Source organism: Oncorhynchus mykiss, chromosome 6, assembly GCF_013265735.2.
Source record: "Oncorhynchus mykiss isolate Arlee chromosome 6, USDA_OmykA_1.1, whole genome shotgun sequence".
Taxonomy (NCBI): domain Eukaryota; kingdom Metazoa; phylum Chordata; class Actinopteri; order Salmoniformes; family Salmonidae; genus Oncorhynchus; species Oncorhynchus mykiss.
The window spans coordinates 71258500-71280840 of NC_048570.1; the positions used below are offsets into that span (position 1 = coordinate 71258500).

Genomic DNA, 22341 nt, shown 5'->3' on the forward strand with positions numbered 1-22341 from the left:
CTGTCACTCTGGTAGTCTAATCGTGCTGGGTCTGTCTTAAAGTAGCTGTAGTATATAAGACCATAGGCTTGTATGAATCTGATCTCTCTCTGTCACTCTCTCTCTCTCTCTCTCTCTCTCTCTCTCTCTCTCTCTCCACAGCGCACTGACTCTACAAGTAGAACCCTTTTGGTTCAATGTAGAACCCTTTTGGATTCCATGTAGAACCTTTTCCACAGACGGCATGGAACCCAAAAGGGTTCTACCTGGAACCAAAAAAGGTTGTACCTAGAACCAAAAAGGGTTCTCCTATGGGGACAGCCGAAGAACCCTTTTGGAAAAAAATGTAAGAATGCAGGCTATGCCTACTATCGTTATATGCAGGACTACTCTAGTGACCCAATTTGGTATGCAAACTTCATACAAAAGAACAGTACAAAAAAATACTCCAAATATAGTTTGGCATATTGTCTACACTACAACTTGTAACTATTTGTGTGACCTACTCATTTGCGTCGGTCAGTGCACTATGACATAGGAAAACACATATGAAACATAATTTGCTGTGGCATCCCTCTGTCCAGTTTCACCCTGAGAGTCAGACAGGTGTTCTCATTGGACATGAAGGTCTCTGATGATTGATGTCACTCTTGATCACCACTAACTCTGGCCTGGGCTTTAGGAAACTGCTAGTTTCCCACCAACATGGGATCTCTTTGGAGTCAGCACTTTTAGGAGAATTTTGGCAGCTGCAACAACCTCCAACGGTACATCGAGATGGACAGAGTCTCACAACAAGGGGCATCATTTCTCTTTCCTTGTCTTTTGCTCTCTCTCTCTCTCGTCATTTCTACAAAATAAAACTTAAACACTGTTGTAGAGTTTGTAAAATTACATTTTGGACTGATAGAAGTGTACTCAAGGGCAGACGTTTATAGTTTTTATAATTTAAAGGGCACTAATTGCGACATGGAAGTAATGCAAAAGCATTGTGCAAAGTCCCAAAATTACCATAAAGCTCATTATAAACTGGCAGCTCAATTTAATTGGAATCGTTTCATCAACAATGTGCGTTATGAAGAGGCGACTATATTTATGTATTGCTCAATTTACTTTACTCTAGTTAAAGAATTGTCTCTTCATATCGCAAATTGTTGAATTTTCAAAATAATTCATACTGCGAGATTATTATAATTTGTACGGTATTGTTGGGTCTTTCTATACTGATTTTGCATTACGAAAATGTAGCCCTAAGTCTTTGTTTCCAGAATTCATGGACATTGATTTAATTCTGCATCCTTAAATACTATACATGCGTGAAATCTGGCCAGCTCTGTTGTTGTGGCACATGTTGTTGTTGTCTGTGCTCCCCTCTAACAGTTAGCAGGCCTTGACAGATCTATTTAACCCAGGCTGTGCCCTTCTCTACAGAGTACTCTGGCCCGGTTCACAGGAGCAAGGCTGACAAAACAGCCAAGCGAGAGGTCACCATAACACACTGTGCAAACGTTTGACCTCTAAATCTCTCCTCCAGCTCTCCATTACTCAACGTTTTCATGTCTATTTTTCTTCTCCTGCTCTCTCCTTCTAAACTCCACCTCGTGTGTGATCCTCTTTCTACACACGTCTGTCTCGCTATCCTGTATACAAACTCTCTTCTTCTTCTATGTCTCTCTAACTCCGCTCTCCTCCTCTCCTCCTCTCCATTTCTGCCCAGTTTGAAGACACAGATGGCCCCAGGTTCCTCAGACTCCCCATGGTCTCCACTGACCCCAGCCTATGAATGAATGATGACTGCATGGCCGGACACATAAAGACTCTTTATGGTGGTGGACCTGCAGCTGGTGCTCCCAGGGTGTCATGTTTATGATGTGGAGGAGAGAGAAGAGAGGAGCTGAAAGGCAAGGCCAAGGCGCTGAAAGGCATGGCTGCATGCTCCCGGGATGGGGAATGTAATGCAAAATCAAGTCATGTTGCTTCATGTAATACATACTGGACTCAAAAGTGTGGTTATGTTGTTCCATTAGATTCCACGAGTGGGAGAGATACAGTACATATATCCTATTCCTAAAGGCCTGTGTGCAGCGTTTGCTAAATGTCCTCGGAGAGCAATGACATGATGCTCGATCTCTTGTGTGTTGAAGGACTCCTTAAATGTCTCTATAATTCTCTCATCTCTCCGTGACTGATCTCTCTCCTGTCTCAACATGTTCCCGCCACATTTTTCAGGCAGCGAAAAGGCCAGTCCTTTTTCCGCTCTTAAGCACACATGACAGGGATTTGACTCGGGCGCCTGTAAAAAAAGGCCCTCGGGTGCCTCGGGCGGCCGATCATAACATATCTCAGCTAGTCCTCTGAATCATACCCCATCAAGCTTGTTTTGGGCCGTTAGCTGGACAGAACAACAGACAGGCCAATTCAGACCACTGGGAGAGGGAAGGACATATGGACAGGCAGAGGTTGGAGAATCACTGAAAAGGCACATTCCAATTGCTAATTCGAAACATCCTGAAATATAACTACATTTTGAAGAACAAGACAACATAAAGGAATTCACTTGGTATATTTTAACTGGGAATTGATATTAAACATAAAATATGCCCTATGCAGAAATCGCTCAGCCATTTCCTGGTTTCTAAAATAAGAATTCATCATCTCAGATCACTGGTCACCATAACAACACCCACCCGTAGCACACGCTCCAGCAGGTGTATCTAACTGGTCATCCCCACAGTCAACACCTTTGGCCACCTTTCCTTCCAGTTCTCTGCTGCCAATGACTGGAACAAATTGCAAAAATCACTGAAGTTGGAGACATATCTCCCTCACTAACTTTTAGCATCAGCTATCTGAGCAGCTTACCAATCGCTGCAGCTGTACACAGCCCATCTGTAAATAGCCCAGCCAATCTACCTACCTCATCCCCATATTGTTATTATTTAGTTTTTTGCTCTTTTGCACACCAGTATTTCTACTTGCATATCATCATCTGCACATCTATCACTTCAGTGTCAATTTACTAAATTGTAATTACTTCGCTACTGTGACCTATGTATTGCCTTACCTCCTCATGTCATTTGCACACACTGTATATAGACTTTTTCTACTGTGTTATTGACTATATGTTTGTTTATTCCATGTGTAACTCTGTGTTGTTGTTTGTGTCGCACTGCTTTGCTTTATCTTGGCCAGGTCACAGTTGTAAATGAGAACTTGTTCTCAACTGGCCTACCTGGTTAAATAAAGGTGAAATAAAAAATTTAAATAAATAATAGTTTGCCTAATTTCAGTTTACGTGACAAAATAAGTATGTATAGTGTAGAGAATCATTGTACCATCTAAATCGCTGTGAAGTATCTTTCCCATAACCAATAATAATGCATTTTCAGCTGTTTGAAGCTGTTGAACAACACTGTATCCAAAAATTAAACTTAAGCACAGGAAGCATAGAAATAGTGACATAGATCTTTTCTATCACTTCTTAGACTTACTTTCAGTGATGACAGATCTATAACACACATTTCTATGTGCATTTGGTCAGGTCGTGCAAAAAGTTACATATTGCAGCTTTAATGCTAGAGAAACACAAAATATAAGCCGAGAGACACACAGATAGGTCTGCTCCATTTGATACAGTGAAGGTTGCGAGACAGACAGACAGGCAGGTTGGACGGAAACACAGAGGTCTTGACACAGCAAAGCCGTATAGGACAAGATAGGCTGTGAGGTTTGACAAGGCAAAAGGAGGCTTACGCGGACGTCTGGCTGCTCCTTTTGATGGCATGTCAGGCTTGGCTTGCAGGCCGCTTGGCCACATCCGCATTACGCACTCATCGTTGTGGCAGGCCTGTCAGAAAACACTAGTGTGCGGGAGACAGATCCGACCTTGGCTCGCCCAGCGACCAGTGTGTGACGAACGTGCCACCCTGCCAAGGAATATGTTCCCCAAACTGGCAAGCTGGTGGCAAGCCTGTTGACGAGAACGACCAGTGACATCATACAACAACATGATCACGCTCCGCTCCAGACATCTGAGGGAGCTCAAGGATCAAACAGACAGACACACCGACAGGGTGATGAAGGGAGGCGTTTCGGGATTTGGTTGTTACTGGGACTTCTAACACTAACTCTCGATAGAGAATGCAAGTTTGCTCTTTACAGAAAGAACACAGGTTCAATCAAAAAAAGTCTGTAACAATTGTAAAACACCAACAACACACACAAAAGCAAGCAAGCAGGCACACTTACAAGCGCAATAGGACTATGTCAAGACGGTCATTTTTTCAATGCATTACCGATCCAATGTTTTTATATGTGATATATTTCAAGTGAATGGACAAGCACAGTGGGAGAATAATGTCTAATCATTAGCAAAGGGTTTACAAATTATTTATGTAATATAAGCAATGATAATTTACTCAGACTTTTTTCCCAACTGCCATTAACAAGTAACATGGAATCCAATAAATGTCACAATCACTTTCACTTAATTAAAACAATAGATATCATATAGCAAGGCGTGCTGTCATTCATACCCTAGTTTCCTGCACACTGCCATTTACAGCCAATGCTTTATGAGAGAGGGTGACACAAATAATAGTCATTAAACTGTCAGCCAATGGGAGCTGGATCACATTACCGAAATTAGCTAAGACGCACCATTATAAACAAGGCCTTCCCTCAACACACGCGCACACACACACACACACACACATTACAGGAGGGAAACAGGCCAAAAAGGAGGAGAGGAAAGGTCTTTCTACTTACTGCTAACACTTACAGGGCTGTTCAAAGGCATAGCCCCCAGATTTAAGGTTGTTTCCACACAGAATGCTCTTTTGTCCCCACCATATTTGGGCGGGTGAGTTGAAACACTGTCTGATCCCATTAGGGCATCTGTCTTCTGGCCAATGACCATCCTGACTGTGACGTCCCGTTAAATAAGTGTCCATCGGACCACGTAAGATGAGCCTTCGTGCTTGACCGGTGCCGTGACATCCAAACGTGTCCTCTGCGTTGGCGTCACACCCCCATTCACCTCCTGCCCGTCAGAGAGACATTTGGGGGTGTTGTCATCTTGTATGTCCTGACAAATGTGTTACATTGAGATGAGGGGTTATAACAGAGATAGTATTACCATGACCCCGCTGATGCCCTGACTAACATCAGCAGGACTGGGAACTACCATTATAAAGTACGTGGGGAAAGGAACATTGAAAGACAAGAATTGTCATTATCATTCTGTAAATCGACTATAAAGTGTTTACTTCCAGCAAGGTCCAACCTTTGTTAGATGACAATGGGCACTTTCAGTCAAGGTTATTTGATGACACTCATTTCTCTTAGTTGTGAATGGCATTTGAGAGATTATAAATGGGCTGACAGCACATTCCATAATTGTAGAAAAAGAGCAATCAACGACATAGTGTTATGAGTGGTGTTAGTAGGCTTTGTCAAGGCAACCTACTGTATTCTACAGACAACACTGACACCTGCTGGTGTGGACCATCAGTCCAATCTTTACATTACCGCCGTTGCCAAACTTTTCTGAAACTACCACATGTATAAGGCCAATCACATACAGACAACCTCCTACAGTTTAACCCGCAGACCAATCTCCCATCCAGCCTCTGCCTCATCCCTGTCCCCTCCAACCCATCCTCCACACCCACTCCTTTCCCTCCCCCTCGCTTCCTCTAATAAGCATTTAACATGGGCCATTGATTGGTGTGGCACACTATCGGTGGGACTAATTTATTTATGATCTTGTCATTTCCAATCATTGATCTGGATGTCCTTCGTTAGAGAACTAATGATATGCAGAGGTAAAAGATTCACTAATTATTGTTTGGTCTAGTTGGAGGCTGTTCTGCAGGAGTAGAGGGCTCCAGAGGGTTGGTGATTGCAGAAGGACAGGGCTCAAGAGGTGACTGCTAACGGAGAAGGCTCCAGAGGGGAGGTGTCTGCAGGAGGAGAGGGCTCCAGAGGGGAGGTGGCTGCAGAAGGAGAGGGCTCCAGAGGGGAGGTGACTGTTGGAGGGGGGAGCTCCAGAGGGGAGGTGGCTTCAGGAGGAGAGGGCTCCAAAGGGGAGGTGGCTTCAGGAGGAGAGGGCTCCAGAGGGGAGGTGGCTTCCCTCTAGTGGTGTGGGGGCTGTGCTTTGGCAAAGTGGGTGGGGTTATATCCTTCCTGTTTGGCCCTGTCCGGGGGTGTCCTCGGAGTGGGCCACAGTGTCTCCTGACCCCTCCTGTCTCAGCCTCCAGTATTTATGCTGCAGTAGTTTATGTGTCGGGGGGCTAGGGTCAGTTTGTTATATCTGGAGTACTTCTCCTGTCCTATTCGGTGTCCTGTGTGAATCTAAGTGTGCGTTCTCTAATTCTCTCCTTCTCTCTTTCTCTCTCTCGGAGGACCTGAGCCCTAGGACCATGCCCCAGGACTACCTGACATGATGACTCCTTGCTGTCCCCAGTCCACCTGGCTGTGCTGCTGCTCCAGTTTCAACTGTTCTGCCTTATTATTATTTGACCATGCTGATCATTTATGAACATTTGAACATCTTGGCCATGTTCTGTTATAATCTCCACCCGGCACAGCCAGAAGAGGACTGGCCATCCCACATATGCTCTCTCTAATTCTCTCTTTCTTTCTCTCTCTCGGAGGACCTGAGCCCTAGGACCATGCCCCAGGAATACCTGACATGATGACTCCTTGCTGTCCCCAGTCCACCTGACTGTGCTGCTGCTCCAGTTTCAACTATTCTGCCTTATTATTATTCGACCATGCTGGTCATTTATGAACATTTGAACATCTTGACCATGTTTTGTTATAATCTCCACCCGGCACAGCCAGAAGAGGACTGGCCACCCCACATAGCCTGGTTCCTCTCTAGGTTTCTTCCTAGGTTTTGGCCTTTCTAGGGAGTTTTTCCTAGCCACCGTGCTTCTTCACCTGCATTGCTTGCTGTTTGGGGTTTTAGGCTGGGTTTCTGTACAGCACTTTGAGATATCAGCTGATGTACGAAGGGCTATATAAAATAAATTTGATTGATTGATTGATTCAGGAGAAGAGGGCTCTAGAGGGGAGGTGACTGCAGGAGGAGAGGGCTCTAGAGGGATGGTGACTGCAGGAAGAGCGGGCTCCAAAGGGGAGGTTTCTGTAGACTGCAGAAGCAGAGGGCTCTAGATGGGAGGTGGCTTTAGGAGGAGATGGCTCCAGAGGGGACATGACCACTGTCCTCGACTGGCAAACTGCAAGACATTAGGACAACCACTGAAACAGAATCCTTTGCACCAACATGTGGTTATGGTCATCCGATCAAGATGAACCAATCACTATCGGTTCAAGATTTGTCACTTCTTCACTTGGCATTAAAATGTGTGTCTCTTATTCGTCCACTGTGTCCACATTGTGAACAGATTTTTTGTAGAGGGCGGGCTAATGATTATTTTAATGGTTTGACTGTCCAGTTGCGTCTACACTTGTGAGATATGCAGACACAATGCATGCCTGACAACCTCCATGTGGTCTACACCGGTCTACATATGTGGGCACAATCAGGATGAGGAAACAATCAGGACAAATAATGCATGTGAGCACCAAGCATGAATGGGGCTAGAGACGATGCCAAAAGGTTGCAGCCATAGAGAATGATAGATGCCTCTAGTGGCAAAAAGGCATGCATAGCGCCATTGAAGCCTTCCACCATTTTAATGTAGTCACAGATTATCCATTATATTGACTAGATTCTAAAGTGGCTGCACTAATTCCCCCCCCCCCCCCCCCCCCCCCCACACATCCTGAAATTGCATTTTTGCCCCAACCTAGTTTTATCATTGGAATGTGATACAAAATGAGACAACGGTGTGCTTCAGGACTATGCGGACGCTTCCGAGCGTCGCGTTGGCTTTTTGAAGTGTTTATCCGACTGGACAATAAAATAAGAAGATGAACGTCCCCCTTGCTTTTAAAACCAAAGTTGCATCCACCATCACCATCCACAACACTCAGCAAAAAATTAAACTTACATGAAGGTAACAGCGCTCACTGTTGCCCCTACTGGCCGGTTTCCACGCCAATCTGTCAATACTGACTTGAATCTAGGCCAAAGTGTTTTTTCTTAAAGTTGCCAGGATGTCACATGTCAATACACCCGTACAACCTAAGCATTGTGAAGCTTCTATTCAATCATGTAAGCCACACATAGCAAATAAGCCTCTCATAGACCTACAAACAAAAACTCCTTGCTTGGTGAGCGGAAAAAAATGAAAAACCTGCACCTGCTGGAGAACACAGATTTTAGACCCAGTTATCCCTGTTGCTTCGCCTCTTGCTCTCTGACATAGTCAACTGGGTGGGACTTCCAACTTCATTGGCTGATCCTTCCTTGTAACCCTGTTGGAGTGAAGCCCAACCGGGTCATGAGGAGGGATCAGCCAATCATAAAGAAGAAAATGGACTACTTCAAAATGGAGATTGCCTCAATGTCACTGCCTATGCTGTCACAGATGCTATTATGGCACAGATACAAAGATGAGTCCTCTAGCTATCTCTTTGGTTGCAGCACAGATGGTTGATATGCTATTCATTATTCATTAACCGTTATTTCACCAGATAACCTGGGTAAGAGGTTGAGGGAAGAGGTGGGGGTTGAATGAACCCATAGGAAGATGGGAAGATAGGAAGATGGGAAGATGGGGATATTATGATCAGCTAGGTTGGTAATGTAGCCAGGATACAGGCTACTCACATGTATTGTCATATAACCCCAGTCTGGTTCTGTACCTTCATCAACAATATTCTGGTTCATGTATACTGGAAATGTGAGGCATTTTATTTTGAGATGCTTTAATACATCATTGATGGTCAATGAAACTGATGTAAACTGATGCAAGAGAGAGGAGAAAAAGAAAGAAAAATGTCGTGGAAATTTCCTCTATTTACCAAATCATGGGAGCAAACCACACACACAAGTCAGAGTTAGTTATAAAAGTCCATCTTTAATTATATGAGCTCTATCACAACCCTGTGACTCTAAGATCGATTCAGTGTCTAACCATGAATTCTCTGAGAGCCCCCTTACAATACAACTGAGTTCCTTTAATAGCAAAGACACACAGTCAGACAGCATAGACATAACTCATTGTTCAGCTTTGTCTCCTTTCCCAAACCCAGAACCATAAACCAATCCTCTATTACAACAGGCATATATCAAGTTGTCATTTAGATACAACCCACTCTAAATACAAACTCCTGGACAAACTCACGGAGAGGAGGGTGAGGCTATAGTTTAAGATAGAAACAACACTGCAACCCTTCTTTCCCCACTAGAAAAGGTAGGGAGTAAAAGATATGTTTACACATGATGACACTTTGACCTCTCCCCTCTCAGCGGCCATGCAACTTAGTCTTGACATAGAACAGATACTGCAACCCTGCCCACAGTATTATACAAAAATACCATTCTGATGAGAATTAACTTACACACATTTGATAAATATAAAACATCTTACATATGTTACCAACAAATTCTGAATCTTCCCTAACAAAATGTACCATAGACAGTAATTCATCCACAACATGCATTCTAGGTCTTTCTCTCCATCTCCACTTACACAGAAGTGGTAATGAATTAGGTTGACGATTGGTGCCGCACTAGTAAACTAGACAGCAAATAGAACGCATTGCACTATGCATCTACACAGAACTGCATAGGTCTTTGAGTTATGTAGATACTAACCAGGAAACGAGGTCAAACACTTGATATAGACAAAGTATATTATATGGATTGTAATGAGAATTAAAAAGGTGGAAACATTTACCTTTACACTGAGCCTTTCATGTAAAATACTTGTTTAACAGGGTTATCCCTCCTTCCTTATTAAATTCTATAAAACTCAAATAAGGGATTCCAATCCTGAGACATGTCCTTGCCTTTTTACATCAGTAGAGGGCAGTGCAAGACCAATCATACAGATCACAGGACTTACTTTTTTCCTCCTCTTTTCTTGTTTCAGACAGTCATGAACTATTCTTTGACAGGGATATAATTGTTCACGTTGAACAGACGAAGAATACCTTTTGCTGCCATGTCTACAAAATCAGTCGTGGACAAGTAGAGGAGTGAGATGAGTGTCTGAAGTTCGGTAAATCACGTGACATTCCTCCAACTACTAATTATGAAATGCAAGAGAAGTCCTAATGTAGATTGCGCTGTTGAATGTTTTTCTATTTATTTCTGGCACTTCTTTCCCAATAAAGATAGCATACGGTCATCCTGTTTGTACTTTAAGATGTTGGCACTCTAATAGTGTCTGAACTGGTCAGTCATGTTTTGTTCTTCCAATCCGACTGTTGGATACATCTGCCTTTTTGTCATGATTTATTTTTGACATACGGAAGTCACTCAATTTCCTCCTTAACGGAATAACATTTTGATCAAAGAAGTTGCGTTGATACACTGCATATATGTTTTTACAGCCACCGATTTCCCTCTATCATAGCTGAATAAATGGTGTGGGGTTTTGACCTAAAAATATGGTTCAGAGCCCTCCTCCACTTCTGATCTTCACGAGGGTGAGCACACAGAGGGCTTTTTGCTGGTTTGAGTTTTGCTTCTCACAAGCTCCAAAGCAGAATCTGGTCACAGCTGTCTCTTTACACTGGAGTAACACATTTGTAGACTATACAGATGTTAACGCATGACTTTAATGATGGACCTGAGGATAAAATGAAGACCATAATGTTGCAACAATATGGAGAGGAGCATGGTATGCAACAGTAGTCCAACATACGGAATTATACTCCACCTACTGTAGCATTGTAACTTGAGCCATAGCATCACACACACCATGAGGGAAAATGACATACTGTATGATAAATTACATATCTTCAGTTCTCTGAAAAACAATGCTAAAACTCACCAGGTTGTTCTCAGAGTCTGAGCTGGAGACAGAACTGTCCTGATGGAACATTAATCAGCAATCTGAAAACATTAGCATTCATGGCTTACCAGTCACATGATAGTATACATGTAACAATGCTGTAAATTCAGGTGTGCATTGATGGAATAATTGTTTGATGCCGCTGTAGCATTATGATTGTCTATAATCCATGATGTGTGTTATAGTGGAGTCAGCAAGAGCACTTTGCTTCAAAGAGTCAACATTGTTCAGTTTGGCCAGTACCCCTATCATCTTTCACCACTATAAATAATGCATTTAGGACTACAATTAAAATTAACTACACTATCAAACATGCAGCACACAAAAAGCAAGCACCTGCAAATTATTTTTATTTTCAATATATAATTATAGGCTAACCGAGTTGGGTATTGTGTGCAAACCTGAATTATCATGACAGCACCTTGTATTTTGTGAATTTTACAGTTATTAAATATAACACAAAATAAAATCAAACAAGCTTATATAATTGGTATTCATTTTTGTACATTGTACCATAACTCAAGAAAGGCCGTTGATAGCTAAGCTACCCTAAATCCAGCAAGGTAAGGAGGAAGGCTACAAAGGTCAGTAACATATAAGGGTCATGTTCTGAAGCAATGGCAGAAGATAGGAAAGTTGAATCCATCTAATTTATCCAGGAATGCAGAGAGCGGTTTTCAAAGGGAACCATTATACAACCGTAACATAATGAATCCTCATTTAGCCGGTCAGGTCAGTCATGATTTCAACATATCCAGGTCAATTACTTGATAAGCATATCCAGTAAATAAGTAAGTAAATCCAGCTAATTATCATACAGGATGTCCAGCTAATACCCAATGAGTACATCCACATCATTATATGCACACACTGTAGCTTGTCCAGCAAATAACCATTTGGTGATAAAATCAATGCGTTAGAATTTCCCCCGAATCACAAAATCAGCACCTTGATTCAGGGAGAACGGGGGCGTGTTTACATAGACATGTGGGGCAGGGTTAAAAGCCATAAGATTGGCAGTCATTGGCTGAGGGGAGTGTCAGTGTCAGCTTTTGGGCCCCACCTGCTCCCGCCTCTCTGGCACTCTGTCCAGGATGGGGCTAAGGCCTCGGACCCCTGCGTACGGCCGGTGGGAAACCCCATTCATGGCTGAAAGGCCCCCAATGTCTATCGGGCAGATGTAGTCCCCCAAGTCATCCGGCCTCCTCTTCCTCAGGTGACTGAAGTGGGTGAAACCAAGCTTCTTGGGCTGAAATAATACAGGAAGACAAGAGCTTAAGCTTGGGTCCTTTGTACACAGTATGTACATTGAAAAATAACTACTGTGTATTATTTCTAAAACTGAATACAAGAAAATTAGGCAGATGTCATTACATGTACAGAGTAGTCACAGCACATTATAGGGTAATCACAGGCCCTCTTCCATGGACACACAGCAGTCGTACCCGAACTTTGGCGGCGGTAGTGAGGGGTGCATGGCCGGTGGCGTTGGCATACTCCCGTTTCTCCAGAGAGGCCTGCGTCCCCACCAGGGCGGTGAAGGCGGTGGCCAGGTGGCGGCGGAGCAGGGTCTTCTGAGGGGGGATGTTCAGCAGCATGGCCAGGGTCTCAGAGCTGAACCGCAGCTCCAGAATCTAAAGTACAGGGGTAGAGGACAGGGCTGGAGCTCACTCAGGTAGGAACACAACCATTAATAAGTGCTGCATCCCGATTCTCTTGTCTTCTTCCAGAGTGTGTTCCTGCAGATGACGGGGGGTGTGCAGCTGCACACTTCAGAAAGGTTTGGGGAATTGGGACGCATGCATGGTTCTGAGGTGCAGTCCACTCACAATGAGACCTCCATGGACCCCACTGCCCCGTAGGTTGGGTGCATACTCAGCCAGGTCCACCGCCCGAAGCCACTCCATCACACGATGGTTGGACCATTGGATCACCTCTGAGGGAGAGGGGTTCCTCTGACCAGGGAGAGAGTGAAATGAGACAATTCCGCCACTGAGCAGTAAAATCTTATCGTTAAACAAATCTTAACCAATTTCTCATCCATCATTCCAACTTTTCCCCTCAGTCACTCATTTCCCTCCTCCCCCCACCTCAGGGTTCCCACCCTCTCACCTCCTCTCCAGGCCTTCGTCGGAGGCAGTGGGGGTTGAACTTGTTGACGTGGAGGACGTGGATAGCACACTTTATACTGAGGTGATGAAGCTGACTGGTCACCTTCAGGAAAAGCAGGTCATTCTGGGAAACAGTTTAGATACTGTAGTTCAGTAGGAAAGCTAAGGCGTATTCCCTGTAGTTCAGTAGGAAAGCTAGGGCGTATTCCCTGTAGTTCAGTAGGAAAGCTAGGGCGTATTCACTGTAGTTCAGTAGGAAAGCTAGGGCGTATTCAATGTATGGGAACCCTTTTATATTTAATGGTGATATCAAATGAGAGCATTTACACTCAACATTTCTTGTACGATTCACTTAAAAAGACATCATTGTTTAGCCTTACCACGGTGAGATACTGAAGCATCCTGCCATCCACTCGCCCCTCGTGGAACTGGTCCTTGTACTGTGGAAGGCCTATGTCATCCAACCATCCTGCATGTGACCAATCAGAGTTAACCATTTTAACTTCCTTTTAAACAAGGACCATTTTCCAGCAAAATATCCTACAGACAATGCAGTTGACTCATTGTGCACCTCAAATATCACATTTCTGGTAATGTCTGAATATAGTCGATTTTAAGAGTACAGTTTAAGTTGTAGACGACGTACGTGTAACCCAGATGTGGCCCAGTTCAGAGGACTTCTCCAGGGCTTTAGTACTGAACCCCCTTAGAGCCAGCTGTAATTTCTTCCTGTGTAGCGGGTGATTGATACCCATTTCCTGTGGACACAGAAACATTTACATTAAAATAAAGTTCTGAAACACATGCCAGGTTTTACTGTGGTTTCCCCAAACCATCCATGTTTATATGTTCAGAACAACATGAACCTGATTCCTGCAGTGCTACATGTTCTCCAGAGAGTATTATGACAACGCAGTGTCCATATGGAATCCTGCGGAGACTGAAAAGCTCTGAGTGACTGACAACCTACTTGTGACCCTGAGGCTGTCCTAATATAGACACCATACAAGCAACCATTCTGTATGTTTTTAAGTTCAGAGTAGCAACTCTCTCCCTCAATGTTTTACAATTTTTATTTAATTTATTTCACCAGGTAGGCTAGTTGAGAACAAGTTCTCATTTGCAACTGCGACCTGGCCAAGATAAAGCAAAGCAGTTTGACACAGACAACAAGTTACACATGGAGTAAACAATAAACAAGCCAATAAACAAGTCAATGACACAGTAGAAAAAAGAAAGACCATGTACAGCTGACCTTCTCAAAGTCCTGTGGCCTTGCGGACAGGAGCGTCTGTCCGTTGTCGACCCACTGCCGGGTCAGGTTGACATACTGGCCCAGACCATAGTCCTCCAGCCAACCACACACCTGCTCTCTGGTCCACTGGCTGAATGGTGTGTTCATATCCCTGATCGACAGAATGAGAGAAGTTAGAGTAAGAATGCTTGAGAGAGAGAGAGAGAGAGAGAGAGAACACTGATAGAAGCAAAACAAGGTTCTCTGTCTACATATATTGTATATGGCCTATTCAACATCTATACGATATGAACAGTATGCCCTATATTGAAACAGGCGCAGTAGCAAACATATGTGACTCATTTCAGGAAACTAGGCATATCTCGTAACGTCACTACTTCACAGGAGAGGTATTTGAATGTAATTTATGTATTTTCTTATCAAAAGCATTTTTTGGCAGAAATGCCTTCTGGAACATGTGAACTTTCATGTGCCTTAAAAAGTAACTTGTAATGCCATCTGTAAAAAAAAAAATAATGTTTTTGTTAAATTACGAGCCGAGTTGGTTTAAACCATGTAAAAGACAGTAAAGGGGATAACTAGTCAGTTGTACAATTGAATGCACTCAACTGAAATGTGTCTTCCACATATAACCAACTCTTTGAATCAGAGAGGTGCAGAGGGCTGCCTTAAAATCGACATCCACGTCTTCGGAGCTTCGGAATTTTTACCTTGTCAGCTCGGGATTCAATACAGCAACCTTTTGGTTACTGGCCTAACGCTCCTACCTGCCAGGCTACCTGCCGCTAGCCATGATTGGCTGAGAGAATGGTTGGGCTGGACATGCTGAGAGATGATTTCAGATTGTGCTGTCATGGAGCACTCTTCTGTCTATAACATAAGCTGCTAAATGTGTCTAGGTAATCCTTTCTAAAGTGGCTTTTTTGAAAGATATCACAAAAATCTGCACAAGTGTTGCTAAGGCTCTCCACTTTCTGGAGGACCAAGTGTTACTAAGGCTCTCCACTTTCTGGAGGACCGAGTTTTTAAATCAGTGGAATGCCTGGTGGAAGCAGAGTATGATAGCTAAGGAGATGGCGTTTGATTGCAAATGGAGAGGGAGCCAAAGAGAACAAGGAAGGCTGTTGAATAAAACACCTGTCTGGATTACATTTTCAAACTAAGGGCAACCATGGTATTTGTGACAAAGAGGGAGAAGCATTCATCCATGTATACAGGTAAGAGAGACTAGCAAGCTACATTTTCAGATATTCTACATTTCTAATTCTGTTAGAACGTCGTTTTCATTGCCCGTTAAAGGGTACTGTTAGCTAGCTAGCTAACATTGTGTGTATGATCTGTGTAGTAATGTTTTCATATTTCAGAGCCATTTACATTGCTAGTTATAGACTAGCTAACATTGAACTTAGCTCATCGGTTAGCTTTAGCTACCTGTAGATTCATACAGGATAGTTATGTTATGAGTTGGGATTATGGTTCATTGTTTAGCTAGCTACAAGTCACAACAAAAGACTCCACTATGCAAGTAACCATTTCACTGTGCCGTTTACACCTAACAAGCTAGAAACTAAGCAAAATCATTGTTTAGAAAGCTGCTTTTAATTCCCTGGTATTCTAGATGTATATATATTAAATGTATGGGTGTATTGGTGTTAAAATGAACCAGTTATGCTATTTTTATGTAATGTAAAAAGCACCATTCCAAATTGTTATACATAAGACCAAATCGAGGCGGTTGGTCACTATTTGTACAGATGGTCAAACTATCAACAAGTCATCTGGTGATAAGCAACTGTTTGCTAAGGTTACGGTTAGGTTTAGAATAAGTGTTAGAGTAGGGGTTAAGGTTAGTAGAAATGTTACTACATTGTTAATTCATGCCACTAATCTATTGGGGAATTAGGCGGTGTCAAGGAGTTATCCCCAAATCCAGTCTTACCGAACAGTGCTGCCAGACTCAGGGGTCCGGGTCAGTCTTGGCCCCGCTGTGGCACGCAGCCCCCCTCTCCTAAACTGGTTTGGTTCCAGGTCCTCCCCCTGCAGACCCCCTGACTGGGTCCTCCTGATCCTGGAGGAGAGGACTGTATTTGATTTCATAGACATACTGTACATAATATTCAAGACTTGGGCGTCATTCACATTCCTAAGCTTGCCATGTTAGGTGAGGTATATGCTGAATCTACTGTATGTATTTTATTTAAAAAATATATTTAAAGAATATATACCACTCACTTTCCCCAGAGCTTTCTGATACTGTTATTGTTCTTCAAGTGTTCTGGTGAGCCAATAGTCCGTTGACCTGACTCCGCCCCTGAAGACTGGGGTGAAAGATCAGAGGATGAGGTGTCGTCCATTTTCTCTGTCTTTCCTGTAAGAAGGGGGGAAAGATCAACAAAAAATTATCTTTATTTTCTAGTTGTGTATCTATCATTGAAACATTTAAAATCGGAAGTTTACATCTGGGCAAAGGTTCTGGTTAAGCTTTCATTTGAGTTTATTTTGAAAATGTGCAATGCAAGAATAAAAACAATCAACTCGTTCATTCAAAAAATGTATTTCTTTCCAGGACTGCAAAACAAATAGCTGATGTTATCTTGGTGAAAAAAAAGTTTCATACAGGCGGTGAACCTTCAAAAAGACTTGAATCTTAATGACTGAATTATGTTTATTGCCAATAGCCTGTGAAGAGAACTAGCACAAACATGTTAATTAACTCAGACTAGTGCAATGGACACCCTACGTGTACATATCCCTGAAATATAAGGAACATGAATGTATTGGAAATTCCAAATTGTATGCTGTCATCTTACACAGAGCACTGACACACTCATTTACCCCGACATACATTTTCCTAGTCCCCAGGTCCAGAACAAATGAAAGGAAATGCACAGCATTATACCCTGAGCCATGAATGCATGACTCCCTTCCATCTTATGAGCACAAAAAAAAACGTATTAAGCACCATCTCACGGCACAACTTCTCTCCTCCATGTGACCTACTTGTGCTTGTACAGACATGTAAAAACTGATAGATGCACACGCACACATTGAAAAGCATTAACATGATGTGTATGTCAATTGTAAAGTATTTTGTCTGTAATGTATTTTTCGATATGTTGTCGAACCCCAGTAAGACTCACTGATAGGCCCACTAGGGGATTGGTAGAGCTTTGCTTTCTCATGTTTGTATTGGAGGCCTTTGGCTCTAACCGACCACCCAAAAGGAGTGAGAGCACATAGAAAGGGGTTCCAGCTGCTGGGCCTGTGCCTGTTTATGTGCACAGCACAAAATCCCACCACCACATCCATAATATGGCACCAGTTACAGCTGGGAGGCCAATATAGATTAATTTTGTGGGAGGATCATATACTCATGGACTTGATTCCTGCCACTCCAAAGTCCAGGGTGGAGTTGAGGTGAGTGTGGTCCATGAGAGAGGGTGGGGTTGTGTGGACCGTGGTCATTTAGAAAGAGAAGGTGGAATTGGGGTAAGTGTGGTCTGTGAGAGAGAGGATGGGGTTGGGTTCAGTGTGGTCGACCAGAAAGAGGGTGGGGTTGTGAACATGGTATATGTCAGGCAGTCAGGAATATCCCTGAAAACCTTTGCTCCGGCTGGGGCCTCGCCGCTATTGGCTTTGATCAAAGTGCCACTAGCCACTGATCAGAGACCTGTGTATTTTCCCGGTCTCAAAATGGAGGACCAGGTCTTGGTCTGATCAGCTATCTGAGGCTTTGTGCTCTGTGTTGTAGAAGGGGCCAGAACTAAGCAGATATGGTTTCTCAGAGCAGGTCTGTCCACTATGCAACATAAGCTACAGTGAAACCTAAGTATATCGTGAGGTGAAGGTGTCTGAAGCACTAATAGACAGTGTGTGTGTGTGTGTGTGGTGGGGGGTGGGGGGGGGGGGGTTAATGCTTCTTTAGGCTTACTTGAGTCTCCGTCTTCACTCCCCTCTGGAGACCTCTGGCTCTGTGTCTCACTGCACTCTCCCTCTCCATTATGCTCTGGGAAGGAGGCCTTCACCGGCAGGGTCTGGCATCGGTTATCTACAGGCCTATTCTGGAGAACAAACACAGACTAATGAAACAATTAGACCAATAGAAAATGTTTTATGTTACTTTTGATTAATTGATTTATTTCCTATAAAATTCTAATTCACAAAACAATCATGTGGTCAGAAGTGTGACCCAAACACAATGAAGAACAGTAATGGTTAGATATGAACGTGAAGAGTTTTGTTCACAGTAATAATACCTCAGTAGACACTTCAGCCTCTACAGGAATCACCACTACATGCTAGAGGTAGGAAAGGTGAAGAACAGTCATTAGATGACAAGGAGTCAGTGCTGTGATACAGATTGGGGAGAAAAGTGTAATGGCCTTTCTAGACAGATATTCTCACTCTGGGCAGTAAATGGTGTCAAGTGAAAATGTCCCCACTACCTTCGATGAAGATCCATTCTGTAGGTTGTCCATACTGCTTGATAAAAGTCGGGAATGCGTCCTGATAAAAATATATTATCATCTGATTATTCAATTTACAATGAATTATATTGGTTAGTGCAGCCCCATAAAGAAGTCCCAGAAAAGGCAATCTATTCCCAGAGTCTCACCAGAGTTCTCTTTCCTTCTGGGCTGGCAGGTGGGACACAAGCTGTGGGGATGAACTGCTGAAGGACATCTGGACCAGAGGAGAGACGGAGATGAGGACAGGGAGCGAGGAATATGACGGTAGTGCATTGTGACAATGAGGCTTCTGAACCATATTGGGCAGGATCAAACATGTTTTAATCCAAAAGGCACTTTCTACCTTCATATTGTGCCGATACTGAAAACTGGAGTAATTGTCAGTGTATGCTTGGGGCTGAGAAAACAATTTTTTCCCCTATCTGAACATTCCCCTTCCTCTGACCCACCTCAGTCTTTTTGTTCTCAGGGAGAACACTAGAAGGAACTGTCCTCATCACCACTCCATGCTCCCGTTCCTCACTGCTGCTCGATGGAGTACTCTCATTGGATATTGAGAGGATGGTGGGTGGAGCTATCACAGAAAGAGTGTCATTGCTTCATACCATCATGAGTAATGGAAATGTTCTGCTCTCTCTAGTTCATTATACAGTGGGGCAAAAAGTATTTAGTCAGCCACCAATTGTGCAAGTTCTCCCACTTAAAGATGAGGCCTGTAATTTTCATCATAGGTACACTTCAACTATGACAGACAAAATGAGAAGAAAAAAAATCCAGAAAATCACATTGTAGGATTTAATGAATTTATTTGTAAATGATGGTGGAAAATAAGTATCTGATTGAGTATCTGAAGTATCAAGATTTCTGGCTCTCACAGACCTGTAACTTCTTTAAGTGGCTCCTCTGTCCTCCACTCGTTACCTGTATTAATGGCACCTGTTTGAACTTATCAGTATAAAAAACACCTGTCCACAACCTCAAACAGTCACACTCCAAACTCCACTATGGCCAAGACCAAAGAGCTGTCAAAGGAACAGCAGCAGAAACAAAATTGTAGACCTGCACCAGGCTGGGAAGACTGAATCTGCAATAGGTAAGCAACAATTATTATTATTAGGAAATGGAAGACATACAAGACCACTGAATATCTCCCTCGATCTGGAGCTCCAAGCAAGATCTCACCCCGTGAGGTCAAAAAGATCACAAGAACGGTGAGCAAAAATCCCAGAACCACACGGGGGGACCTAGTGAATGACCTGCAGAGAGCTGGGACCAAAGTTACAAAGCCTACCATCAGCAACACTACGCCGCCAGGGACTCAAATCCTGCAGTGCCAGATATGTTCCCCTGCTTAAGCCAGTACATGTCCAGGCCCGTCTCAAGTTTGCTAGAGAGCATTTGGATGATCCAGAAGAAGATTGGGAGAATGTCATATGGTCAGATGAAACCAAAATATAACTTTTTGGTAAAAACTCAACTCGTCGTGTTTGGAGGACAAAGAATGCTGAGTTGCATCCAAAGAACACCATACCTACTGTGAAGGATGGGGGTGGAAACATCATGCTTTGGGGCTGTTTTTCTGCAAAGGGACCAGGACGGCTGATCCGTGTAAAGGAAAGAATGGATGGGGCCATGTATCGTGATATTTTGAGTGAAAACCTTCCATCAGCAAGGGCATTGAAGATGAAACGTGGCTGGGTCTTTCAGCATGACAATGATCCCTAACACATCGCCCGGGCAACGAAGGAGTGGCTTCGTAAGAAGCATTAAGGTCCTGGAGTGGCCTAGCCAGTCTCCAGATCTCAACCCCATAGAAAATCTTTGGAGGGAGTTGAAAGTCCGTGTTGCCCAGCAACAGCCCAAAAACATCACTGCTCTAGAGGAGATCTGCATGGAGGAATGGGCCAAAATACCAGCAACAGTGTGTGAAAACCTTGTGAAGACTTACAGAAAATGTTTTCCCTCTGTTATATACCCTTTGTTGGCAATGACAAAGTATTGAGATAAACTTTTATTATTGACCAAATACTTATTTTCCACCATAATTTGCAAATAAATTCAATTAAAAATCTTTTTTTTCTAATTTTGTCTGTCATAGTTGAAGGGTACCTATGATGAAATTTACAGACCTCATCTTTTTAAGTGGGAGAACTTGCACAATTAGTGGCTGACAATACTTTTTTTGCCCCACTGTACATTTGAATGCAAGGAATGCTTTACCCTTTGGTGGCTTTTCATTAAAACAGTCAATCAATAACTAGAGTAGTGCAATGTATGTTAGGGGAGGTTGGTACCTTGTCTTGGAGTTGCAACGTCTCTGAACTGTCTGCACTGGACTAAGAGCAGTGTGAGCTCCTCAATACGCCGGTCCTGTAACAGGGAGATGAATCCATACAGTACCTTGCAAAGTAGTTATTCACATTTTGTGATACAACGTGGGATTAAAATTAATTTAAATTGTCAATCTACACAGAACACTAAATGCCAAAGTGGAAAACAAATGTAATAAGTAAACATTGTTGTATAAGTGTTCAGCTCCCAGAGTCGAACCATGTTAGAAAAACCTTTGGCTTCGATTACAGCTGTGAGTTTAGGGTAAATCTAAGAGCTTTGCAAAACTGGATTAGGACATATTTGTCAATTAATTTGCAATAACCATTGTCACTTCCTGTTGAACACAAAACGAGGGAGAGCTCAGTTGTGTTCCCAAGAAAGCTAAGGTAACTGAGCTAAACTACCCCCCCCCCCCCCCCCCCGTAGCTCTCACAGCTCTCACTTCCATCATCATGAAGTGCTTTGAGAGACTAGTCAAGGACCATATCACCTCCACCCTACCTGACACCCACTCCAATTTCTTTACCGCCCCAATAGGCCCACAGGCGACGCAATCACAACCACACTGCCCACTGCCCTAACCCATCTTGACAAGAGGAATACCTATGTCAGAATGCTGTTCATCGACTACAGCTCAGCATTTAACACCATAGTACCCTCCAAACTCGTCATCAAGTTCGAGACCCTGGATCTCGACCCCGCCCTGTGCAATTGGGTACTGGACTTCCTGATGGGCCGCCCCCAGGTGGTGAGGGTAGGTAACAACATCTCCACCCCGCTGATCCTCAACACTGAGGGCCTAAAAGGGTGCGTTCTGAGCCCTCTCCTGTACTCCCTGTTCACCCACGACTGCGTGGCCATGCACGCCTCCAACTCAATCATCAAGTTTGCAGGCGACACTACAGTGGTAGGCTTGATTACCAACAACGACGAGACGGCATACAGGGAGGAGTTGAGGGCCCTCGGAGTGTGGTGTCAGGAAAATAACCTCACACTCAATGTCAACAAAACAAAGGAGATGACTTCAGGAAACAGCAGAAGGAGCACCCCCATCCACATCGACGGGACAGTAGTGGAGAGGGTATTAAGTGAAGTTCCTCGGCGTACACATCACGGACAAACTGAATTGGTCCACCCACACAGACAGCGTGGTGAAGACGGCGCAGCAGCGCAAACTACCTGCCCTCCAGGACACCTACACCACCCAATGTCACAGGAAGGCCATAAAGTTCATCAAGGACAACAACCACCCAAGC

At 43.5% G+C, this 22341-nt stretch overlaps 1 protein-coding gene across 9 annotated transcripts in view; it reads right to left on the reverse strand.

The window, feature by feature from the left end:
* Window positions 1-10660: 10660 nt before the first annotated feature.
* The window catches only part of LOC110526491 (liprin-beta-2), a 37854-nt gene continuing 26173 nt past the window's right edge, over window positions 10661-22341 (reverse strand). For all 9 annotated transcript variants that reach the window (XM_036980873.1, XM_036980872.1, XM_036980874.1 and 6 more), the window contains 15 exons: window positions 21046-21121; window positions 19201-19325; window positions 18898-18965; window positions 18728-18788; window positions 18539-18580; window positions 18214-18343; window positions 16515-16650; window positions 16222-16350; window positions 14283-14433; window positions 13674-13785; window positions 13408-13496; window positions 13029-13151; window positions 12746-12871; window positions 12362-12550; window positions 10661-12165 (listed from right to left, as the gene is read on the reverse strand). In XM_036980873.1, coding sequence (XP_036836768.1) covers window positions 11962-12165; window positions 12362-12550; window positions 12746-12871; window positions 13029-13151; window positions 13408-13496; window positions 13674-13785; window positions 14283-14433; window positions 16222-16350; window positions 16515-16650; window positions 18214-18343; window positions 18539-18580; window positions 18728-18788; window positions 18898-18965; window positions 19201-19325; window positions 21046-21121 — 1761 coding nt within the window. In that variant the 3' untranslated portion in view covers window positions 10661-11961. The remainder of the gene's footprint in view (window positions 12166-12361; window positions 12551-12745; window positions 12872-13028; window positions 13152-13407; window positions 13497-13673; window positions 13786-14282; window positions 14434-16221; window positions 16351-16514; window positions 16651-18213; window positions 18344-18538; window positions 18581-18727; window positions 18789-18897; window positions 18966-19200; window positions 19326-21045; window positions 21122-22341) is intronic.